At 38.1% G+C, this 21406-nt stretch overlaps 1 protein-coding gene across 2 annotated transcripts in view; it reads left to right on the forward strand.

Moving 5' to 3' along the window:
- Positions 1 to 21116, forward strand: part of LOC121327647 (immunoglobulin superfamily member 3-like) — an 88577-nt gene extending 67461 nt beyond the window's left edge. For both annotated transcript variants that reach the window (XM_041271780.1, XM_041271781.1), the window contains 4 exons: positions 2267 to 2671; positions 15441 to 15848; positions 16988 to 17401; positions 17892 to 21116. In XM_041271780.1, the coding sequence (XP_041127714.1) occupies positions 2267 to 2671; positions 15441 to 15848; positions 16988 to 17401; positions 17892 to 18142 (1478 nt within the window). In that variant the 3' untranslated portion in view covers positions 18143 to 21116. The remainder of the gene's footprint in view (positions 1 to 2266; positions 2672 to 15440; positions 15849 to 16987; positions 17402 to 17891) is intronic.
- The last annotated feature ends 290 nt before the right edge of the window (positions 21117 to 21406 follow it).

Here is a 21406-nt window from a genome sequence, read left to right on the forward strand (position 1 = left end):
TCTGAGAGAACTGTATCGCATGAGCCCCTCGTCTAGATAAAATAATAAGTCAGAAGGCTGAAGGTCGCAGTGTGACTGTCCATGAATGCAGTTTTAAAAAGCAAAAGATTTGGAAGCTGAAGTTTCTGTTTTCGTTGACTGATCAAATAGAAAGGTGCAGAATCTAGGATTGCTGAATGGTATTGTCCCTAAAGACATCCCACCTCGGGTGCTTTTCTGTATGGGTATGCCTGGGTTGTTTGGGAACACGATCCCTGATGAATTTGAGTGTGTTCTGAAGCCTTTATCTGAGCTCCAATTTGGAATCCATAACTTTTGTTTTTGAATCCCTTTTTGACCAAATCTTGTTTCGATTTGGAAATTGTATTGCCTATAACTTTCTTTTAGATATTGTATGTCTTTAGTCAGACGGAAGAAAGGGGGTTCATTTTAATCATCCTGTATTAATCAAATACACATATCCCTATGTACAGTATAGAGCTGTGTTAAGCAACTCTGGTCCTTGAGATTAATTCCAGTCCTTGTCTTTATTCCAGCCAGGTCCCAAATTTAGTTAATTGTCTCTTAACAGCTTCAGTGAACTACATTAGAGCCTTCTTGGCGCAAAGCCCACATGGAGGTAGTACGTTTCATAGTTTTAGGGGCTCTAACAGAAAAAGCCCTCCTCCCGTATTGATTTTATTGACCATGGGAACAACGCGCAGCCCCGCTTCCTGTGATCTAAGAGTGTGATTTGGGAGATACAGTCAGTAGCTCCTGCAAATAGCTAATTCTTGCTCCATTCAAGGCTTTATAGGTCAATAATAACATTTTAAAATCAATTCTGTATTGTACAGGGAGTCAGTGCAAGGAGGCTTAAACAGGGGTGATATTTTTTTGTTTTTAGTCAAAATTCTAGCAGCGGTATTCTGAAGAAGCTGTAGACGGGACACCACATGTTTAGGAGTGCATTACAGTAATTAATTCTTGAAGAATATGCTGTTTAAATTTAAGACAGAATGAGTTGTCTCCAGCCAAATATGCTTTAGCCGTGTCGATACCTCATGCTTCAGCTCTTAAGGTTGTGAAGGATACCTAATCAGGATAATCACCGTTGTCGCAGCTCCATTGGTTTAAATTTGAAGAGCCAATAAAAAGAAATGGACAGTTAGTGGTTCAGAAACTTCCCAAGCATGAAGTAGACTGAATAAATTGGAGACTGTTTATTTCCCAAGCTTTTAAATAATAATCTGAAAATACAAAAGTGTAAAGACCTTCAACTCAATGTTTGAAGGACCATTGAAATGTTGTTCACCAAAGTAACGATAACGAAAAAAATAGATTCAGATGAGAATATGGAAACCAAGGGGATTCAGTAAAAGCAGGGGAACTTATTTTTAAACTTAAATGCTGTAGAGTCAGAAAAACTTAGTCAACTATTGGCAGATTTTATACTGTGTGTGGCAGGAATGGAATTGTATCCTGACTTCCTTTCAGATAAGGACAAAAAAGCCTTATATTTCTTTAAAGAGTATGAATGTATCCCTCTGAGAGATCTTGAACATTTATGTCAGCATCATTAAGACAAATGGATGCATAAAACCAAGAAGAAAAACTACTTTAGTTATGATGAATCCTCAGCACATCTCCACTTATCTTAAGATTGTCATCCGGAGGCAGCAGTGAGCCTAATGACTTAATGGTGAAAACATCGCTTTAGGGAATAAGGGTGAATAATTCAACAGCATTGGCTATATTTCCTGATAGGAAGCTGCCATTCTGCAGAAATGCTGTACCATGAAAAACATATTTTGTAAGAACAGGTACGTTGTTGTTGTTGTAATTGGCTATAATTTTCAACTAAACAAAACAATCTAAGTTCTGTGGCTTTTCTACTGGTTTGCATTACCCCAGGTTTGTATTCTTCCAAAAAGATAACCCACCATTTTAACAGCTGCTCAATTCTTTGTGGAAGTAAGACTCCCATTGCATAGCAATTCTGTCTATTCCTGGTTTTACTATGAGTTTAATAAGACACACCTGAGCTTTTTACCTATACACTAGCTAATCAAGCTCGTAGTAAAACCTGGCTGAATCTGCTGTGCAATAAAAGTCCTATTTCCATCCCTGTTTATCTTTGCATGCTTTGTATTAGCATATTAACATTTTTTTCAACCAACATTTACCACTGTATAAATGTACTACATGTTATATTACTAGTTTAATATAAATTATTTTATATGTTATATGTAATACATTCTCTGTTATATCATTTTACTCTCCACAGAGTCTATTTTCTTCATGGCCGCTTCTTCGAGAACCCCCAGCGTTACCTACAATGAATCCTTTGACCTCCAGTGCATCGTCAAACCCCGCTACAACCCCCGGGTACCTGCCTCTGTGACCTGGCGCTTCAAGCCTGTTAACGGCACTGAGTTCCAAGACCTGGTCACCTTCACCCGCGATGGCAGCTTGCAGTGGGGAGACCGCTACTCCAGCTTCGGCATTAGAACTACCATCGACAAGTCAGCTTCCAACAGCAACTTCCGCCTCAGCATCAGCAGGGCCAGCAGGCAGGAAGCCGGCACGTACCAGTGCGCTGCCGAGCTGTGGAGGAAAAACTACGACAACACCTGGACCAAGATCACCAACAGGACCTCCAATCTGCTGGGGATCAAAGTGCTGCAGCCTGGTAAGTCCCGGACACACAGGAGGGGGGGCAGCCGTGGCACGAGGGGAAATAAACCGCAGAGGCTTAGTACATGAAGATCTTCAGAACAAACCGGCATAAAGAGTCAGGCAGTGTTGGTGGTAAGATAAGCATATTAAATGCCTGGACTGAGAATATAAACCAACACTAGGAGCATGACTAACACAGTAAAAGAGAACCATGTCTTATTGAGAAATAGAGTGGTGGCTATCAGTATTGCATTGTTTTTCAGGAGTTGTTTACATGCTTGTGTTTTAGCAGAAAAATCTTGTATTTGCCTAAATATGTCTGCATTGTTAATGTAATGTTAAAGCCGCAGGGGAGACTGCTTTGGGAGTGGACTTAATCATGGTTGTGTTGGTTAATGAAGGACCCACCATGACCACCTGATTTATTTAAAACAAACTGTCCAATCTGATTGCAAAGTGTTAAATGTGATTTTTATCTAGGTTTTTTTTTTTTTTTTAAATTTCATGCAGCACTTGACAAATGTATTGTATTAAAATAAATGATTAGCTCTCAGTTGGTTTTGTTGATTACATAGTGGAAAGCAAAATAAATTGTAATAGTTCAATGATATTTTGCAGGTGAAAATGTTAAGTGATGCAATATTCATAGCCATTACTGTATGCACAACAGTTTCTCACAAGTAAAATTGAAAAAATAATTGTCAACATTTTCTAGAAGTTAGAAAATTTCGCTTTGTGTGACTTGCTTTTATGTTTGTACCTTTTTTGAAACACTAAAATAATAAAATTGAATAAAACATTTTGGCAGTTTTACTAAATACATCCAAATACCTGTTCATTCTTTTTCAAAACCATTTCGTGACCAGAAGTCAGTTCATGGGATTCACCCATCGCTCTGTGTTAGTGCATCAAAAACTGAACAATGCATTTCACAACACAGCTCAGTCATCTTGTTCTCATACTTGCTGTGTCTCTCTCTCTCTCTTCTATATCCTTTTTTTCCTTCTTTGGTCTTAATGCACTCGTCTTGCCATCAGTCACTCATCATCGTCTTGTTCTTCTAGTCCTTTAGTGCCCAGCAGCTTCCTTCAGCTCCATTCTTTAATTGCTTCCGGATTGTCGAGAGCCACCTCACAGGTCAGACCAAGGGCTGTAGTGTCGGAGTCCATTTCCTCCTAATAGCTTTGAGTGAAGACAGTGCGCTGTTAATATATTCCATGTGTACTGATACATTTCTGTACATGAGGGGAGTAATTAGAGGAAAGGGAGTGAAAGCTGATTTAAACTGATCCATTGCGACGGCTCTGATAAGTCCCCAATAGAAACTAACCATTTATTGACCTATGCTTGGCAAGTAATTAAGAGAAACGACTCATTAAAAAAAAGTCATATTCGCAGCCCGAGGACCTTGTTAATCTTTCAAAGTAGCAGTGACAGCATTTTTTTGTGAACTCAAAACTATTTTTTTGTGGTTCTTTTTCCTTTTATTTATCTAACTTACTGTAGGCGTAGAAAACTGAGTGGAAAAAGAGTGCATGAGTCATTAGCGAGTTGCATTACTTGAGAGCAGATGTGTTACTTACTGTTGCTCACTTGAGGAGTGTTTACACTTGCTTTCCAGAATCCTTCTGATAGGATTCTGGAACAGTCTGTTCCAGAACAGTGTGTTTACACTTTCACAAAACAGCAAGGGGTGCTTGTCTGAGGACAAGCACCTGAGCATGCATACTTTGTAAACTAAAGATGTGCTGACGCTGTGCTGTATAATGACCAAAATGAAAAAACAAGACCATGTTTGAATTTTTTCAACTTTAGGAGACGTTCTAAAAATTGAACTGATAGGCATTAAACCCCCAGTGTACACATCAAAAAATGTACAAACAAATGCATTTAAAAAAAAAAAAAAAACAGATATACCAAACATCACAAACTGTTATAACAATGTATAGAAATAAGTTGCACTTACTTTATTTAGCTGGTAGTACTTGGAAGTTTATACAACAGATACCAGCCCGCTCAATTTCCAAATTTCTCTTTTAACTCATCGGTGCGTCAACCCAAAAAGTTGAAAATGCTTTCTTGTTTGTGTTTATGAATTATGGGAAGGCAACACTATGATGACATTGCTGGTTGGCATGCAGTGCCTGTTGGGTATTTTCTCCAATCTTTCCGGAAATGTTTCCTCTGCGCATAAACAATACTAAAATATTCTGGAATACGTCCTCTTGTTTTGTAAAAATATTTCTAATGCCCCCCTTTGCCGCTTGCATTCTTCTTCTTCCTGTTTCTTGTGTTATGCTTTGCTGCCCCTGAAAGAGACATCGCTTGCTGTATTCCAGGAAAATCTAACTGACTGACCTGGAGTGTGCTTGCAAAAGTGAGCTAGAGTAAGTTCCGGGTCAGCCAGTTTGATTTTGTGTAAACACAAGTGAGATACACTGTCTCATTTGAAATGTCCAGTGAGTGAAGTTCTTCCAGTTTGCGCACAATTCTGTATCTGTTTTAAAAACATTAAAAAAAAAAAAAAAAAGTTTTTGGCCCCCAAGACTTTGGCCACTAGGCAGCTGCCTAGTTGGCCTATGCATTATATACACAGGGGCTAATCAAGCACATATTAAAACCTGGAATGGGTGAAACTGCTATGCAATAGTCTTATTTCCATACCTGTTCTTGCTGTAACAACTCAAATAGTTCAAGTCCAGGGACCTGCTGTACATTAGGAGAATTCCACAATTATAACAACCAGGCGCTTTCTCCTCTGCATGGTGGCATAGGGTCTTTGTAGCTTTACACTTCCGAAGGTGCTGAGGTAACATGTGTCAAGCTCTGAAAGACTAGCTGTGTCTGTGTGTGTGTGCTTCGTGGCCTTGGCAGCAGTTTGTCTTGAACAACAGCTAGTTGAAGCTGAGCTGCTAACTGGCTGACATTGTCAGGATAAACAGTCAACATCATGCTTTTACAGGCTTGTGCTCGGCTGAGTAACCCAGAAAAGGTTTTCTTAGTTGTTTTTGGTAAGTGTGTGGGTAGACTCCAGGTTCCCATTGCTGTTTCTCTTTCAGTTCTCAGCTTGACTTTGGTTTTACACGTTGAGACAAAGATATTAAAAAACACAGGGCTGGTTAATGTGACCATTTTTAATAAAACATTTTGTTTAAAAAGCCTCATGTAGCTTGGATCAGGGAGGCTAGCCCAAGTGACCACAGCCAAATAGGTAACTGTCAGTCAGCCATGCGTCACAGTAGAGGCAGGCGTGGGTAGTGGTCCGCATGCTAGATTTTGTTTTGACATACAGCTACGGAATCTGCGCAGAGCAAATGTGTATTCAAAAGGACTTGCTGAGGCATCTGCAGCATCACAGTTGTAGCTCCCAATTAGTGGTGGGGGGTTTGGAGTGAGTGAGTGTTCAGGAAAGTTTTGATGTCCTTTTTTTCTGAGAACAGTGTGTGCATTAATAAGCCAACATAACCTGTTAATTTAATAAAGGCCATGGAAGTGAAAATGTGTTGCTGTACAGTACATGAATGTAAAGTGATAAAAAGCAAAGGAAACTGACCAAAAAAATAATTGCACTCAATAGAGATTATGGACTGACTGGAACAGTTTTAATGCGCTTTTTCCACTTCAGTTACTTGTTGCAAGAAAAAAATAACAGAATGCAAAGCATGTGACACCCACTGCTCAGTGTAAAATTTGATTTGAAGCTTGTGATACCATCCCACACAAAAAAGCTTCAAGCATAATTTTAAAAATATATATGAATCTTAATGTGGTGGAAATAGCATTTTGCTATATCGGTTAGCTTAGGTCGGCCAGGGTGTCCGGAGCTCACGGCGCACCAGCGACCCCTGTGGTGTGGCCAGTTGCATGCGGGCTTGCCTGTAGGCTGCATTGTCCTTCAACGGTGTAGCTCTGAGGTGGCTGCATGGTGGGCCTGCAGTGTGTAAAGAAGCGGTCGGCTGACGGCACATGCTTCGGAGAACAGCGTCTTCGCCGCTCCCGAGTCAGCGTGGGAGCGGTGAACTAAGCCAAAAAAAAAAAAGTTTCAAATTGTGGAGAAATATGATATATATATATATATATATATATATATATATATATATAAAAATAATTGCTGATTAAAAAGAGAAAATTATTTATTTATTTATTTATTTATTTATTTATTCATTATAAAATTTTAAAAAAGAGTAAATCAGAATTGTTTGGTATATCTGAGAGAGTAGGAGAGGCATAGAGGGAGGGAGATAGTTTACAGAAGAACAGAAATAACATTTCCACAGGGAACAATAGTGTAATCCAACCTTGCCTGTTACTCTGCGCTCCTGCTTCAAATTAAAATTCTCCTCACAAGGCTTTGGCGGATGTGCCTGAAGAAAATTAATTACCTTTTAGTTTAAACCTTTTTTTTTAAATGCATATTTCCTTAAACATTGAATGGATCAAATAGCAATAACAATTATTAGTAAATAAATAAATCCTTAAAATGTATAAGTCCATTAACTTTAATGGCTGGTGCAAACTGCGGTGAACTGTGTACAGTTGTACTCTTTGCCTGTTTTTCTTTGTCCTTCAAAATGTTTGAAAAAAGGTACAAAATTATTTACATTACAAAAAATATGTAAATATGCTTTTTTCTCTGATCTTTTGATGCTGCAGATAAGGGACAGACAGTGTTGCATAGGCTGTGTCAAATAGTAATACTCTAGATTTGTATTTTATTGAAATGGGAAGCTAGGGGGTCAGTATAATAATGAACTGTTCAGCATGCACGTCTCTAAGGTATGGCCAAACCGATCAAGTCAACAAAGAAGCTGATTGTAGCTGCATCAGCCGTGGCAGCAAATTAAATTCGGTTGATCTTGTGTTCAAAGGCAGCCTGGTGATTTATTCATCTACCAGCTTCTAAACCATTTTCTGCTGAGGAGTAACATTTTCTTCCATTGCGACTTACCAGAGAGCCCTGTGCTTACAGCATGGTCTGAGATCATTGACGCTTGTTTAAAGCACTGGGAATTCTTCTCTTTCATCTAGCCAGCCGATTTGCCTGAAGCTTCCTCCTGATATTATACATTCAGCATTCATAAAGGATGTTTTACTTGCATGCATGACTGTGTGTGTTTGTGGCTAGAAATAAAGCTCTGGAGAATAACAATACTTTCAGTTCAGTAGAATCCAGTCAACTATGTCCCATGTTAAGCATGGTATCTGTCTTGCAGCAGTATGCAAACCTTGATTCTGGTGCACACTGAAGAAGTCAATAGCTGAAATGTTTGTCTGCAGGGATGTGAATAAGACTTCCATTGCATACCAGTTTGATTAAGTTCCTGGTTTTATTATGAGTTTAATTAGACACATCTGAGCTTGTTACCTATACACTGTGGCTAATCAAGCTTGTAGTGAGTCTTATTTCCATCCAAGTATCTACATGATTCCATTAGAATTCTGATTTTAAGCATTCTAAAGTTTTATATAAGAGTACAGGTATGAGGAAGATTCAGCAAAGTCTATCCTCAGCTCATATCTTCAGTTAATTTAAATTCAAGCCAATTAAAGAAAAGAAAAGACTATTTTATATGTACATTATGTCAAAATACTTTACAAAAGAGGAACAAACCAATTATAATGACCTTGGGTAATGCTAAGGTTAGCTACATTAATAGAATGCATGTAGGTGTTAATCCTGCAGTACAGTTGTAGGTGTAAGAGTTTTCACAATAATAAATAAATAACGGATGCTTAAAAATGAATTTCTCTGTTTAGAATAACCAGCAAGTAGGCCTGGTCTCCCTAGTAACATTAATGAAGAAATGAGCACATCTGGGTCCATCCACTACTATATTTATCATTTTCTGTCAAGATGGATTAAAATTGTGAGGCTTTCTAAAGACACAAGCCTTGTTGCTGGAAATTTAACAAGACCATAGTGAACATCTTAAGTGTTTGAAAAGCCAGGGTTTCATCCCTGTCTTCAAGACTCTTTTTTAAATAACATTCTTATCAAAGGCATTACATCTTGGTAGACTTGGTTTCCAATTAGGCTTTTTCCTGGTCAACCCAAATCGTTATTTTTAGTATTACAATCTGAATCAAAGCTATAAAAGTTCATGAGAACATTATGCATGGGCTCAATTGTCTGTAATCTGCATCTCTTATGTGATGATGTTTTGATTTTAATATACAGCAGTATGGTTTGTAGAAACTACTGTATTCCCCAGTTGATTCTACATGATCATTTAATGTATTTCAGCTTGTACTGTATTCCTGTAAAGTCCCCTGAGAGCGCCCTGGTACTGTAGTCCTCTGGTAACAGCAGCCTCGAAAGCCATGTTGTTAGATTTCTATGTGTGGTTATTAGTTAGGAGTACAGGTTGATCATTGTTTTAGTCGTGATGCTGGAGTCCATATGGCACTAAAACTGCTCTTTTTGCTTTTCGGTTTTAAGTTTGATGTGTGCTTTCACTGCAGACTAAGTGCCTTTTCTGCGGATTTTCTTTTTATTTACTCAAATATTCCTGCCGTTTATTTCTTCTGAAATAACTTTCTCTCTAAACCAGGGTCCAGACCGAGGTTAAACAAGACCTAACTCTTGTCAGCCTCAGAAGTTACTTAACTGACAATCAATGCGAAAGGTGCTAGAGGGCAGGATTGACCATCGAGATTCTGAAGCATACTGTATATAGACAGCTATTCTGAACCAGCAATAGTCCCAGTTTGATATTGCAACGAGTTAAGATTGAGTTTTGCAGACTGGTTTCATGGTGCAAATGGAAACATGACAATGCATTGTTGCTCTGCAGATATGGTCTTCAGTGTTTAAATTAGAGCAGTCCTGACAGCTTGTCCTGCTTATTTTGAAGACTGATTTTGTCGGCTCCTTGTATCCAAGTTAAATTGTCTTTTCAAACTATTGGTACCTCAGAACTTTTAATAAAAAATTGTTTATTCATGATACAGCAAAAAAACAACAACAGTACATTTACATAGTCAATCTAAAAGCCTCCTGATTGTAAAACAGGGGTGCAATTTTGCCAAGATGAGTCAAATTTAGCTTCACAAGATAAAAGTAGCATTACGCTAACTTTACTGCATGAGTATAACATTTAGTGATCCAGGGTAACATAGGCAGTAGTCCCTTGGAGTCTCAACAGGATACTGTAAGCAGCATTATTTGTGCATAAATCATACAAAACAAAAAAAAAAGAGATGAATGCTGAGGCAGCTGGGACTAAAAGCAGGCTATCTGTTGAAGCTTTTATATGGTACGTTCTTAACAAAAGTCCAAGCACAAACGAATCAGGGTTATTAATCAAAGTCAGGAACAAGAAGCCGGGGTGTCATAACCCACTTTCCCTCTAGGTCACCGCATTCTTTAATTTAATTTAAGGAAAATTTTCAACACCCGATCAGAACAGTCCCAGTTTTTTTTTTTTTTTTTTATTTTTTTTTTATTTTATTACTAAATCCGAAACATACAGTAGAACCAGTTATTTGTGTTTTCATTTTTAATCGGCTATCATATATGCACTTGCTATGAACAAGGTTTCTTTGTATCATCCTCCCGTCCTGTAAAAATATTGTAAACTAAAGTAGGTTATTTATAGTACTCTTTTGGAAAAATCTTTCCTTGATATCAATTATGTTTAGAAAATATGAGATGACCCGAAATATTTCAGTCTAAAGGAATAATTTCTCCTCACCGTCTTCTGTTAAAATGATAAATTCTCTTAATGAGCCTACTTGTTCTAATCCAGTTGTAATTAAAAAAAAAAAAAAAAAAAAAAAAAAAAAAAGTGGGAGGGGAGAGGAGGAGGAGGAGGAGGAGGAGGAGGAGGGGGGGTTCTCCCATATTTCTGTTCACTTGTTCTCATCCTCTACCCCTCGGTTCTAATTTTGAGGTTCTGTTATTCAAATTTAATAAAAGAAGGCTGATGGAGCAGTAGAGAGTACTTCATTACAACATTACAGAAGTAATTAAGCGCTGATGTGTTTGGGCTCTCTGCTGCTGCTATGAAATGTTTTATTGGCCCTCCTTTGTAATGCTGAATACACTGGCAATTGACAAAAACTGGTAGAGTCATTTAAAGCAACGCTACTCAGTTTTTATATAATTATATATATATATATATAATATATATATTATATATATTAAATATAAAATATTATATTAATTCGGACAATTGTTAAACTATTTTGTTTTTATCTAAAAATTAAGGTATTTTAAAACAAAAGTAAGCCTGATTAACAATAGATAAACATATTTGTTTTTATCTGAGGTTAGCTGTTTAATCTTCAATACAGTGGAAGTCGCATATCCGATCACATAACCGTCCTGATCAGTTAACCGCCTCGCTAAATAAATAAATACATACATAAATAAATATTAAAATTAGGCTATGAGAGTAATGGTAGTGGCAGCAAGTGCAGCATCCGCGACGGAAACAGAAATAAAGCGTAATAGCAATCAGACTTTTGGTGCGTTCCCCTTTATGAGAGACGGGCTGTGTGCGTGTGTCAGTCAGCTGTATGTAGCAGTGACGCTTCAATACAGCAGTTGAGAAAGCTTTGTGTTTTAGTCTTTTTTTTGTGCAATGTGTTTATATGATGGAGAGCATGCTTGCAGATATTGGCAGCGTGTTGTTGTAGCTTTTAAATGCATTTGAATTAAACAAAGAAAGCTTCATAAACACAATGCTTACCGGCCGTTTTGTTATAAATGGCCAATATAAACCGAACTGCTTATCGGCTGTTGGCAACATCAAGAAAGAGAGCAAAGTACCGTGACAGAGATATTAAGAAAGCAGAACCAGAGAGGCAGGGACTTCTCGAGTTAAGAAAGAAGCCATCAGTTGCAGGTTACTGTACATTTTACCTTTTTGGTTTTTTTTTAACTTTGCGTGGCGATGGCTTAATTATAGCAAATCACATAGCAACGGCATGCATTGTAGCCTAATTAATCTCGTTTACGTTTGCTTACTTTTAAAGCACTTTCACATATCGCCTATACCCCAGTCTATAGGGGGTCAGATATGCAAACATTACAAAAGTAAATATCTTTTATTTTTTTTATTTTTTTACATTGTGGGCAGGATCCTGGGATTCTAATTGTGGTAAAAAAATGCACCTGTTTCTAAGTAACAAGAGTTCCTATCCTATCATAAGCTTTCAAAAATGAAGAGCTCTCTGAATGCTATCCTGCTTATTAGGACACAAGGAAGTGAAGTCTGTTTTGCTAATCTAAGTGCTGGTAGATCTATACACTCTCACGGTTTACAATATTAAAGGAGACTTGGTGAAAATCTTTAAATCTTTGTGTGTCAGTCTGTTTGGAGTATTTTTGTCTAAGTTGTGAAATACCAGGTTTTTATTTTAAACATTTTAACAGTGGTGGTTTTTGGATCAATTGAACATTACCAGTGTGTGTTTGTAAAAAGTGGAAGTGGATTCCAAATTTACAACTATTGGAGAAACTCACGAAGGAGATCTGTATTTGGGCACTAACTGGGCTTCATAACCTCTATATAGTACAGTGCATGGAGAATGTCTTTACAAGTACTATGCTGCTCCTGGAATTATTAAAGTACAATTGTTTTGTTTATAACTCATCTAAGCCTAAATAATAGATGTCTGAGGGGAAGGGTGAGGTGAGTTTTATTTTCCCATCTCTCTTCATAATTACCTCCATAAACATGCCAATGTGGCTCAGGATCACACGCGATGGAGGGTAATTTCAGTAGTGATGCTACTTACATATGGAGAGTTTATACCTAAAACATCATTATTAGGAAACGTGGAGGAGTAGCCATACTAGTCACACCCCAGGCACACGACTGCTCAATACATAGAGCTATATAAATGAACATGGCTCTGGGTTGTATAAGCATTTATTCTGAAGCTATTCTGAAGCTACCCTTTAAGTTGGTAATATTGTGTATATAAGTTACAAACTAATCTGATTGCCTGCTCTTATTCAATTGAATCTGGATGATGTTGCAACCAGTCAGAGATAACATTGCTGTGTTTTCAGTGCATTGTGTCTGTCTGGTCCCCGTCCCGTACCCCTCCCCCCCCACCCTTATTAGTTTACATGGGGTACATTGTGTACCCATGGTCCGCTAATGTCCTTTACGACATGTGAACAAAACTTATCCTTTGTTGCCCTCTTGTGATGATCAATCTACATTATGTGATTTTTATATTTCTTCAAGGGATAGTAATGTGTGCAGCAATGGTAAGTACTAGAAACATACTAGACATTTTCATGTCTATTCATGTCACAGCATATTAAAAAGCAAGTCATGTAAATGCCTTTCGTAAATGCCCATCCCATATTTTCATGTGTGCAATTATAATCATGTCAGTTTTTTGTGCATTTTCTTCTCATTTTAGGGTCTGAATAATGGCATTAGAGAACTAATCTGATAATGTGTGAAACATGACGGTTGCAAACAGTTTAGGAGATGTATTATTAACACTTGCATTATATATACAGACCTGGAAAAAATTCCATAATAAGAAAATCATGCTTAAATGTGTATGTATGTCCTGGGTAAGTCCCGGTGGACTGTTCTGGTCACAGTAGTGGGGTTTTTTGAGTTTAGTCAATGCTGCATTTCCGATTTCACGTCATCTGCATCTGCTGTCTTCCTTTATCGGTCACCACCAGTCTCCTCTGATCACATTGTCTCCTAGGACATTTTATTTAAAGATGCAAGACACAATATTCATATTTGGGTGGATAGCTTCCCAAACCACAGAATCATTGTGACGTTGCACTATGCTTCTGGTAGCCACGCTTGCTTCCAATTTGCTTTGTTGTCATTGTCGGGCCTTCCAAGATGTCAGTTACCTCCTTTGACTTATTGTTTCCGAATCACCTCAGTGATTCATCTGAATGGTCTTCTGTTAGCAAATTATTCAACTGCAAAATGATCAGAGCAGAGCACAATAGAGTAGTGTTTCTTCTCTCTCTCTCTCTCTCTTGGTTTAGTTTTTGTGAAACTTGATAGTTGCGTTGCAGTGAAACGATAAAGGATTTTAATTTTTTTTTTTTTAATTGCAATCTTATGTTCTAAAAGCACAAAGCAAAGAAATGTTTTAATGGAAATCTGACACACAAACTTAAAATGCGTATTTAAATATACACTGACTAGCCTGAGTAAAATCCTCTAGTCTTGTAAGTAATTATATGTGGTCAGGTGACATGCCATGTGATCCCCTTGATATGTACAGTATCTTTGTGAGAGTTGTGTGAATCAATTTGTTAATAAGCGTGAGAAAACAAGAGTTTCAGTTACTTCACAAAGGGCATGGCAGTGAGTACTGTGCACCCAGCTTGTCCCTCAACACAGTAGCTGCAGTGACCATTAAGACACTCTGCCAGGTGTTCCTGGAATGGCAGTGTTTGTAGAAAGCCAGCACCGCTCTGTTCTGTAAGCGGGTCCTGATTGATCGAGCCTACAGTCTTGTGCAACATATTGTGAAAAGCAACATTCGCTAATGAGAATAAGAGATGGGGAAAAGGTCACCATAACAAGAAACTTATTTCATTAAACCCTGTGTTACTATTTTCATATTTTTGTACTGTAACCATACCAGGTCTGGGATGATAGGACCCCTGTAGCTGTTTTTAGTTTTGCTGTTTGATTTGCACTTCAGAGCTCAGTACAGTATGTGGCTAGAACTACACATGGATCTAACTTCCAGAATGGAGCAGTGTTGAATTGGTTGTTCCTGATGCTTCAGAGTAATGCTTGTGAACTACTCACTTGGTATTTGTTAACAAATTATTTTATTTGCCATGTCTCTGGATGTCGAATGTGTACTTGTCAACTATGCCACCCAGTTTTGTGTTGTCTGGTCCTTATCATATGGTCGAGGTGATTCGTGTAGAGGAGAAAGAGCAGGCACACCAGCACTGTTTCAATAAAGCCTCTCCAAGGTCCAAAACACTGCTTTTTGTTTCAGTTGGCTTTGTTTAAGTTTGTAGTCTTGCTGTTTCTTGCCACTGATGATTCTACACTCATTTTGTTTCCAGTCTGAAACATTGAGATTGAAACTCATAGAGGTATTTGAAAGGCATGGAGTAACCTTGGAAACCATACTGTAAAAGGATAAATTTCTATTTATCTTTTTGATATGAAATTTGTTTTCACTTTCTTTGCAGTCTTTCTTTGTAATCTCTGCAGTGAATTGTGGGATAGTCCTGTGCCGGGTGTTATCTAATTAAACCCAACAAACAAATATATATCCCAGTTTCCCCAGCAGTAGTTCGAGTTTAAGGAAAGGAAGGGTCAGGTTTACATGACTAATCACTTGCGTTTGCTAGTTTTTCAACATATTTTCATTGTCGGGTTATTGCCTCTGTGTGGCGGTAGAATTGTCAGCACCCCGGATGAGAGGAAAAAAAAACCTTTCCATTGATTGGTATTCAATTGTAAAAATGAGAGAAGAGCAGCTCTTCTTATTTTGAAGTCAACACCTCAAATAGGTGTGTTTTGATTTATTTAATTCCATAATTTGTATGTAACAACACATGACTGCTGCTGTGTCTAACATATTAACTTTTTTTTTTTTTCTTTTTCAGGAACCAAATGCGGACGTTCGAGATTTCTGTAATTTTTGATAGTATTGTTCGTAGCAGGCTTTGTTCTGGTAGCATAAATGCATCATAACTATGAGCTTCAAAACAAAATCTTGTTTATTTATGATTTATGTTATTGAGTTTTGGGACAGTTGTCAAATCAGGGACTGAGTTTTCCCATTTTTTTTTTTTTTTTTTATTGCAGCGAGCAAACTGCAAGTCAGCAAATCTGACATGACCCTGGCGTTTGTCGAAGATAGTCGTGTTCCACTCAACTGCACGATCGCTTCTCAGACCAGCCCGGACGCCCAGTACACAGTCCTGTGGTACGCCATGAAAGAGGATGAGACAGACGCTGAGCTCCTACTCAAGATCAACCATAACTCTGCTTTCGAGTATGGCACCTACGCGGAAGAGGAGAGACTGAAGAGCCGGGTGCAGTCTGAGCGTCTCTCCCCGCAGCTCTACAGCCTCACCCTGCACCAGGCCGAGCTCAGTGACAGCGGCAGCTACTACTGCAGAGTGGAGGAGTGGCTGCTCGACCCCAACAATGCCTGGTACAAGTTAACTGAGGAGACTTCGGGGTTAACCAAGGTCACTATTAAACGCCCAGGTAACGATTCCCAATCATCTTTGAGATTTTAGTTTAAATGTGACGTGCTGCTTCTAGGAATGAATGATTGTGAGTTGTAACCTGCCTGTAGTCCCTTGAAACTGAAAAAAAAATGTTTTAGCTTAGTGCATTTCAGTAGAATGTATTACTTCTGATAATGACAGTAAAAAAAATAAAGTGAAATACAATGTATGTATTGTAATCAGGCAGGGAGGGGTTAAAATCGTCCATGCCAAGAACACGTTTGTATGCACGTTTGTTTAGTTTAATTATTGTTGTATTATTAATTATCCCCTTCACCTGGCAATCATTGTAAATCAGAGCCGGGTGCAGGGTATTTAAGGAAAGCAGCCTGTCTCTTCAGGCCTGCTGTGTGTGAAGAAGCCCGACTGTGCATGTGTGTACAGCCGTAATTAAAAAACAAAGGTAGTGTGTAAACCTTTTTGTTTTATGGTTTAAACTGTGCTTGTTTTGTTTTGTGTCGGTAAACAGCTTCGCTGTCTGGCTTGTTAGAGAAGGTTCCAGTTTGTGTTTTAGTTAGTCCTCTAAAGAGCTAGGTGTTTGTTTTCGTTTTTCGTTTTATTTTTGTTATTAAAAATATTGCATCCGCGCTTTAAAACCTTCAATCTTGTGTCTGGGTCTGTTACAGTGTATATGCAGCATTCTTACTTTTTTTTTTTTTATTTGTTTTTACCCCTGGGAAAGGAGAGAACTTCAGTTAAGAAACAAACTTACGCAGACTTTTTGTACACACGGAATATCAAACCGCAAAGTTTCTTTGATAACATGATTCATGTGGCTTCTGTTGAAGCACTGACACTTCTAGAATTGGGAGCCTTAGACTGAAAAATATTTCCAGAGAAATACTCTCTTTAAAAATCCAGAATATCGTTTGCATTCGACTCCCTGAATTTTACTTGAGCAAGGTTAAGATGCCCTAATAATTACCAACATAGTCTGTAAAATTTTACATATTAATGAATTGATGCTTCAGTAAATGTTCTGCATCTAGGTTGTTTTGGAAGAGATTAAAATTTTTTAAATCTGTATGAAAATTCGTAGAAGTACGTAAGTTACATTTTGGAAATGCAGTTTTTATTGCATATTTTTCTCGATTCTGTGTTTTGTGTTGCAAACAGAAATCAGGCTTCAGGTAGAGGAATCTGAATCCAACATGACAGTGAAAGAGGAGGATGCCTTCACACTGGGCTGCAGCGTCTCCTCGCAGTCCAGCAAAGACTCCCGCTTCTCCGTCTCCTGGTATGTCATCAGCAGTGAGAACCCCGAGCGAGAGTGCGTCTTCTCCATCGGACATGACAACGTCTTCGGGAACGGCAACTGCAGCTCCTCCGAGGGGCAGGGCCCAGGGTCCAGGCTGCAGTTTGAAAGGACCTCTGCCGAGTCCTACAGCTTGACGATACAGAAGGCCAGACTCTCAGATTCTGGGAACTACTACTGTCAGGTGGAAGAGTGGCTTCTCGACCCAAGGAATGCCTGGTACCACCTGGCAGAGGCTAATTCTGGAGTGACCGTTGTCTCTGTGCTTGAGCAAGGTAAGACATTTCACCTTATACAGTTTCTTTTTTTTAGTTTGTCTGTTTTCCACAAGATTAATAATGGTGCGCTGGTAAGTCATCAATATTAGAGTAATGGCTAATCCAGTATGTTTGTGGTAATGGGTCTATCCTATACACAGCAGTTTAATCATTAAAAAGTCTTAGCATTGCCAGTAGTCTGATTATTGATGACTTATTCAACAGTACAAAATGGCTTGTGTTGGTTTTGTACTGTGTTTAACTGTCCACTGTGGGCTTATTTGAGAACACTAAAGTTTAACTGACCCAAGCTCTATGTAAACTTAGGTTTCCAGAGGTGTCACCTACTCCTTTACCACCAGTCTTTAGAGTATATGCATGGCTAGTAAATACTATAGAAATATCAACACAATTCTAGGATAATGAATCAAATTCTTTGATGATGTCATAGTAGTGTATTTTATTGCTTCAACCCTTCTGTTTTTGTTCTTGCGTTTTGTATCTTCAGGTTCTTCTCTGCAGTCTGTCATCTGTTCCAATGACTCGCTCTTCTACTTCATCTTCTTCTACCCGTTTCCCATTTTCGGAATCTTGCTGATCACCATTCTGCTGGTGCGCTATAAGGCTCGCAACTCCAGCAAGAATTCGGAGGGTAAAAATGGCGCCCCTCTGCTGTGGATCAAAGAGCCTCACATCAACTACTCCCCAACCTGCCTGGAGGCCCCCAGCCTGAGCCTCCACCCAGGCTCTGTGGAGTAACCTAGGCGACTCGTTTCAAAAAGAGCAGGCAACTATGATGAGAGCGACTACTGGGCTGCAGCCAGTGTGCAGTTAACAATCTCCTGTGACTTGCTATTGAGTCTCAGACCTGTCAGCCATCTATTTCTATGACCTTTCAGTGAGACCTTTCTGATTTAGAAATTAGCAGTAGCAGCATCATGCCAGTCTTGTAGTTCCTAGATCCTCTCCGGCCAGCATATATACAACCACCAAAACCCCTATAAGATCAATCCCTTGATCTCAATCTAAGACCAATAACAACACCCTGGAAAGTACTATAGTTAAATACCTGGGTTGGCTGTCATTTGCTTAATGTGTATATTCGTTCCAGAACTTATTTTGAAAAGGTCAGTTTTCCTCTTAAATGGTTTTTGTTTTCTTGACATTGTTGGTATTAATTGTACAGTACTGCACCGTTGTATCTCTATAAACTCTTGCAGCATTGCAATAATCTTGAGACAGTAAGAAGAATAAAAGTTGAGTCAATTTACAGCTCCGGATGCAGAAGGAGTATGAATATCCACAGAAAAGGAAGGGCACCAAAAGATTTTGTTTTTTATTTGAAAATCCGTGAAGGTCACTTGGATAGGAGATCAATGTACCTTGATATTAAAGCCCAACCATCACCCAATATATAAAAACTGCAAACCTGCGGCAATTTTTAAAATCACGCAGCTGCAAAGGACATCTTGGAGGGAGCATGTTGCCAGTTTAAAATGAGCATCATGAGTCTTTAAATGAAAACAACGTGAATTCCACAGCACTGGAGTATGGCTGGGCATGCCAATACAAGGCACTCCTTTCTAAACTGCACTAGAAATACATGGACTCCAGGATGAAAGATGTTTGAGTTGATTCATACTGGATATGTGTGGGTTACTGTGGGACACTATGGAGATTAGTGAACAACAGTGCTTTTGTTTAAGCCGCTGTTGTATTATTGTTCAGTATATCTGTGATTTAATGAACAACGCGTTCTCTGGTTGCAGTTAGTAGTTTTTATTTTACACTGTAGAAGCTGATGTGTTGGTGCTAAATGTACCCTGTTTTATGCCAATGGGAGATTTACTTGATAATTACTGGATGTCCACCCTAGGTGTTATGTAGACAAACTCAGACATTCATTGTGTAGACAGAATGCGAAATCAACTTACAGGTGAAACTACTGAATACATGTTTTTCAAGCACGGTCTTCAGTGTGTAGCTAACATTAATATTAGTGCTGTCATGACAGTGCCATTGCCTACAAAACATTAAGTTTAATGTAATAACATTTTCAGTATTTGCTGTCTGCATAACAAGTTCTACATTGTTTGATATTGTTTTTAGTATTTAATAGGATTTTTTTTTTCTGGATGCCCCATTTTCCTTTTAGTTATTGTGACCCTAAAATGTAATATTGACATTTATTTTTAATATGGACACGGCTAAAGAATCCTAAAACATTTTGATGTTTACATGATTAAGTTGAAACTTTGTGTTTACTGTTTCTAAAACCTACACAGTGACAAGCAAAGAGAAGATTAAGGTTGATCTGTCCTCCTACTTGGATTCTAGCTAAACACTGCCAGATAATTTTACAGGAATGCAGCAACTAAGCAGAACACACATTTAGACAAACAGCTGTATCATGCATCCTTTCAGTTTAGTTGAGAAATGACTGTATGCTGCACATAGGTCAGCTGCTGGCATTATATTGCACATACAGTGACAAAGCAGCATGCAATGTGCTTGTTGAACAAATACTTAGTTTGTGGCTGACTATCCTTAGTGTTGTGTCCTTACTATCCGGTGTGTTATGTAGACTTGGAGATTAGTTATCGGTACTAAGTTTTCTGTTTGCTGTCGTACCAGTAAACAAGTGCTATCTAAATTGTGGTTCTCTTGAGCTCTATTTACAACAGATTTTATAAATCACAGGTTTCACCTACAGTATGTAGTGTACTGGTAGATATCTCGCAGACCCCCTTCTCTTCCAAAGTGACCAGCTGCAGTAGAACAATTTCACCTTCATCAACAGACCACAACCCCTTGGAGTTCAGCTGCTGTTATACAATACTAGTCATTTAAATTACAAAATAGGCACATCTGATGCTTTTAAATGTCGATCCGAGATGAACCATATATAACTCATTGACAAATAGCGTAAAGACAGCTTTAAACCTTTTCCGTGGGGGTTATTTTTTTAAGTAATTTACAGCTTTTTATTATTTTTTTCTTTCTGTCAGACTTGTGTCAAAATGTATATGCATGACAGAAAGAACATTATGGTGTTTTCTACTTTTACATTCAATATTGCACAGAGTTGTGTGTTCCTTTAGTGTGTACTGGCCAAAAAAAGTAGACGTGATGGTGTGTGTGTATTTAGTTAAGCCAGTGCTGTGTTTTTTTATTATAATCTTTTTATGTTTTGTTTTTATCTGATTTTGTACATAAAGTGCACTGAATTGTGTGTGTGGTTTTTTTGTACTTTTTATTGTTTCCTAAATGCATCAAGCACTTCAAATGTTGTAGGCTAACACAAAAAAAATAAATAAAAGGCACATAATATTTTCTTTCAATTGCAATTAAATATTGTCTCAAACTGCATCGTGAGTTCACATGATTTTATTGTAGTTCTGATGCTTATTACACTCCGACATTAAAACTAGCTGGTGCAGCATCTCTCTCAACCGACCCCACCTGATTTCATATACTCACTCACACACATGCGTACAAAATTAAATGCTGCTTGTTTTGTATTCTAAGGGACAAAGTGGGCTTGTGTCCATTTCCTTTTAATATTGGAAATATCAGCTCTTGTGTACCACCGTCTTAAATTACCAAGGCTGTGTTTTTTTGTTTAATTTTTTTAATTCTTCTACTGAGCATACTGCTAGCATTGGTTGATGGGTTTTATCTGTCTATCTGTTGCAATTGTGACAGCTTGAATAAATGTTAATCGTTTAATACAGATATGTTTCCCTTGAATTAGTATTTGTAAGTATAATTATTATAATATATACTGATACCTGTTTTCCATTTTGTGAATGCCTTTTTTATACTGAACCTCTCTCTCTGAGGTTCAATATAAAAGGTCTAGGTACCTCCAAATAACTTTAACTGATTTATTTTCAATTTTCTCTCAGTTACTGTGCTGTGTGGTTTTAGAAACCATATTTCTACCTAGTAGGGTTTGGTGATGATAACTACATTTTCATTTTTCAATTGTTGTCTAAAAATGATCTCAAGAATTAACCTAAA

Source organism: Polyodon spathula, chromosome 15 (assembly GCF_017654505.1).
Source record: "Polyodon spathula isolate WHYD16114869_AA chromosome 15, ASM1765450v1, whole genome shotgun sequence".
Classification (NCBI taxonomy): domain Eukaryota; kingdom Metazoa; phylum Chordata; class Actinopteri; order Acipenseriformes; family Polyodontidae; genus Polyodon; species Polyodon spathula.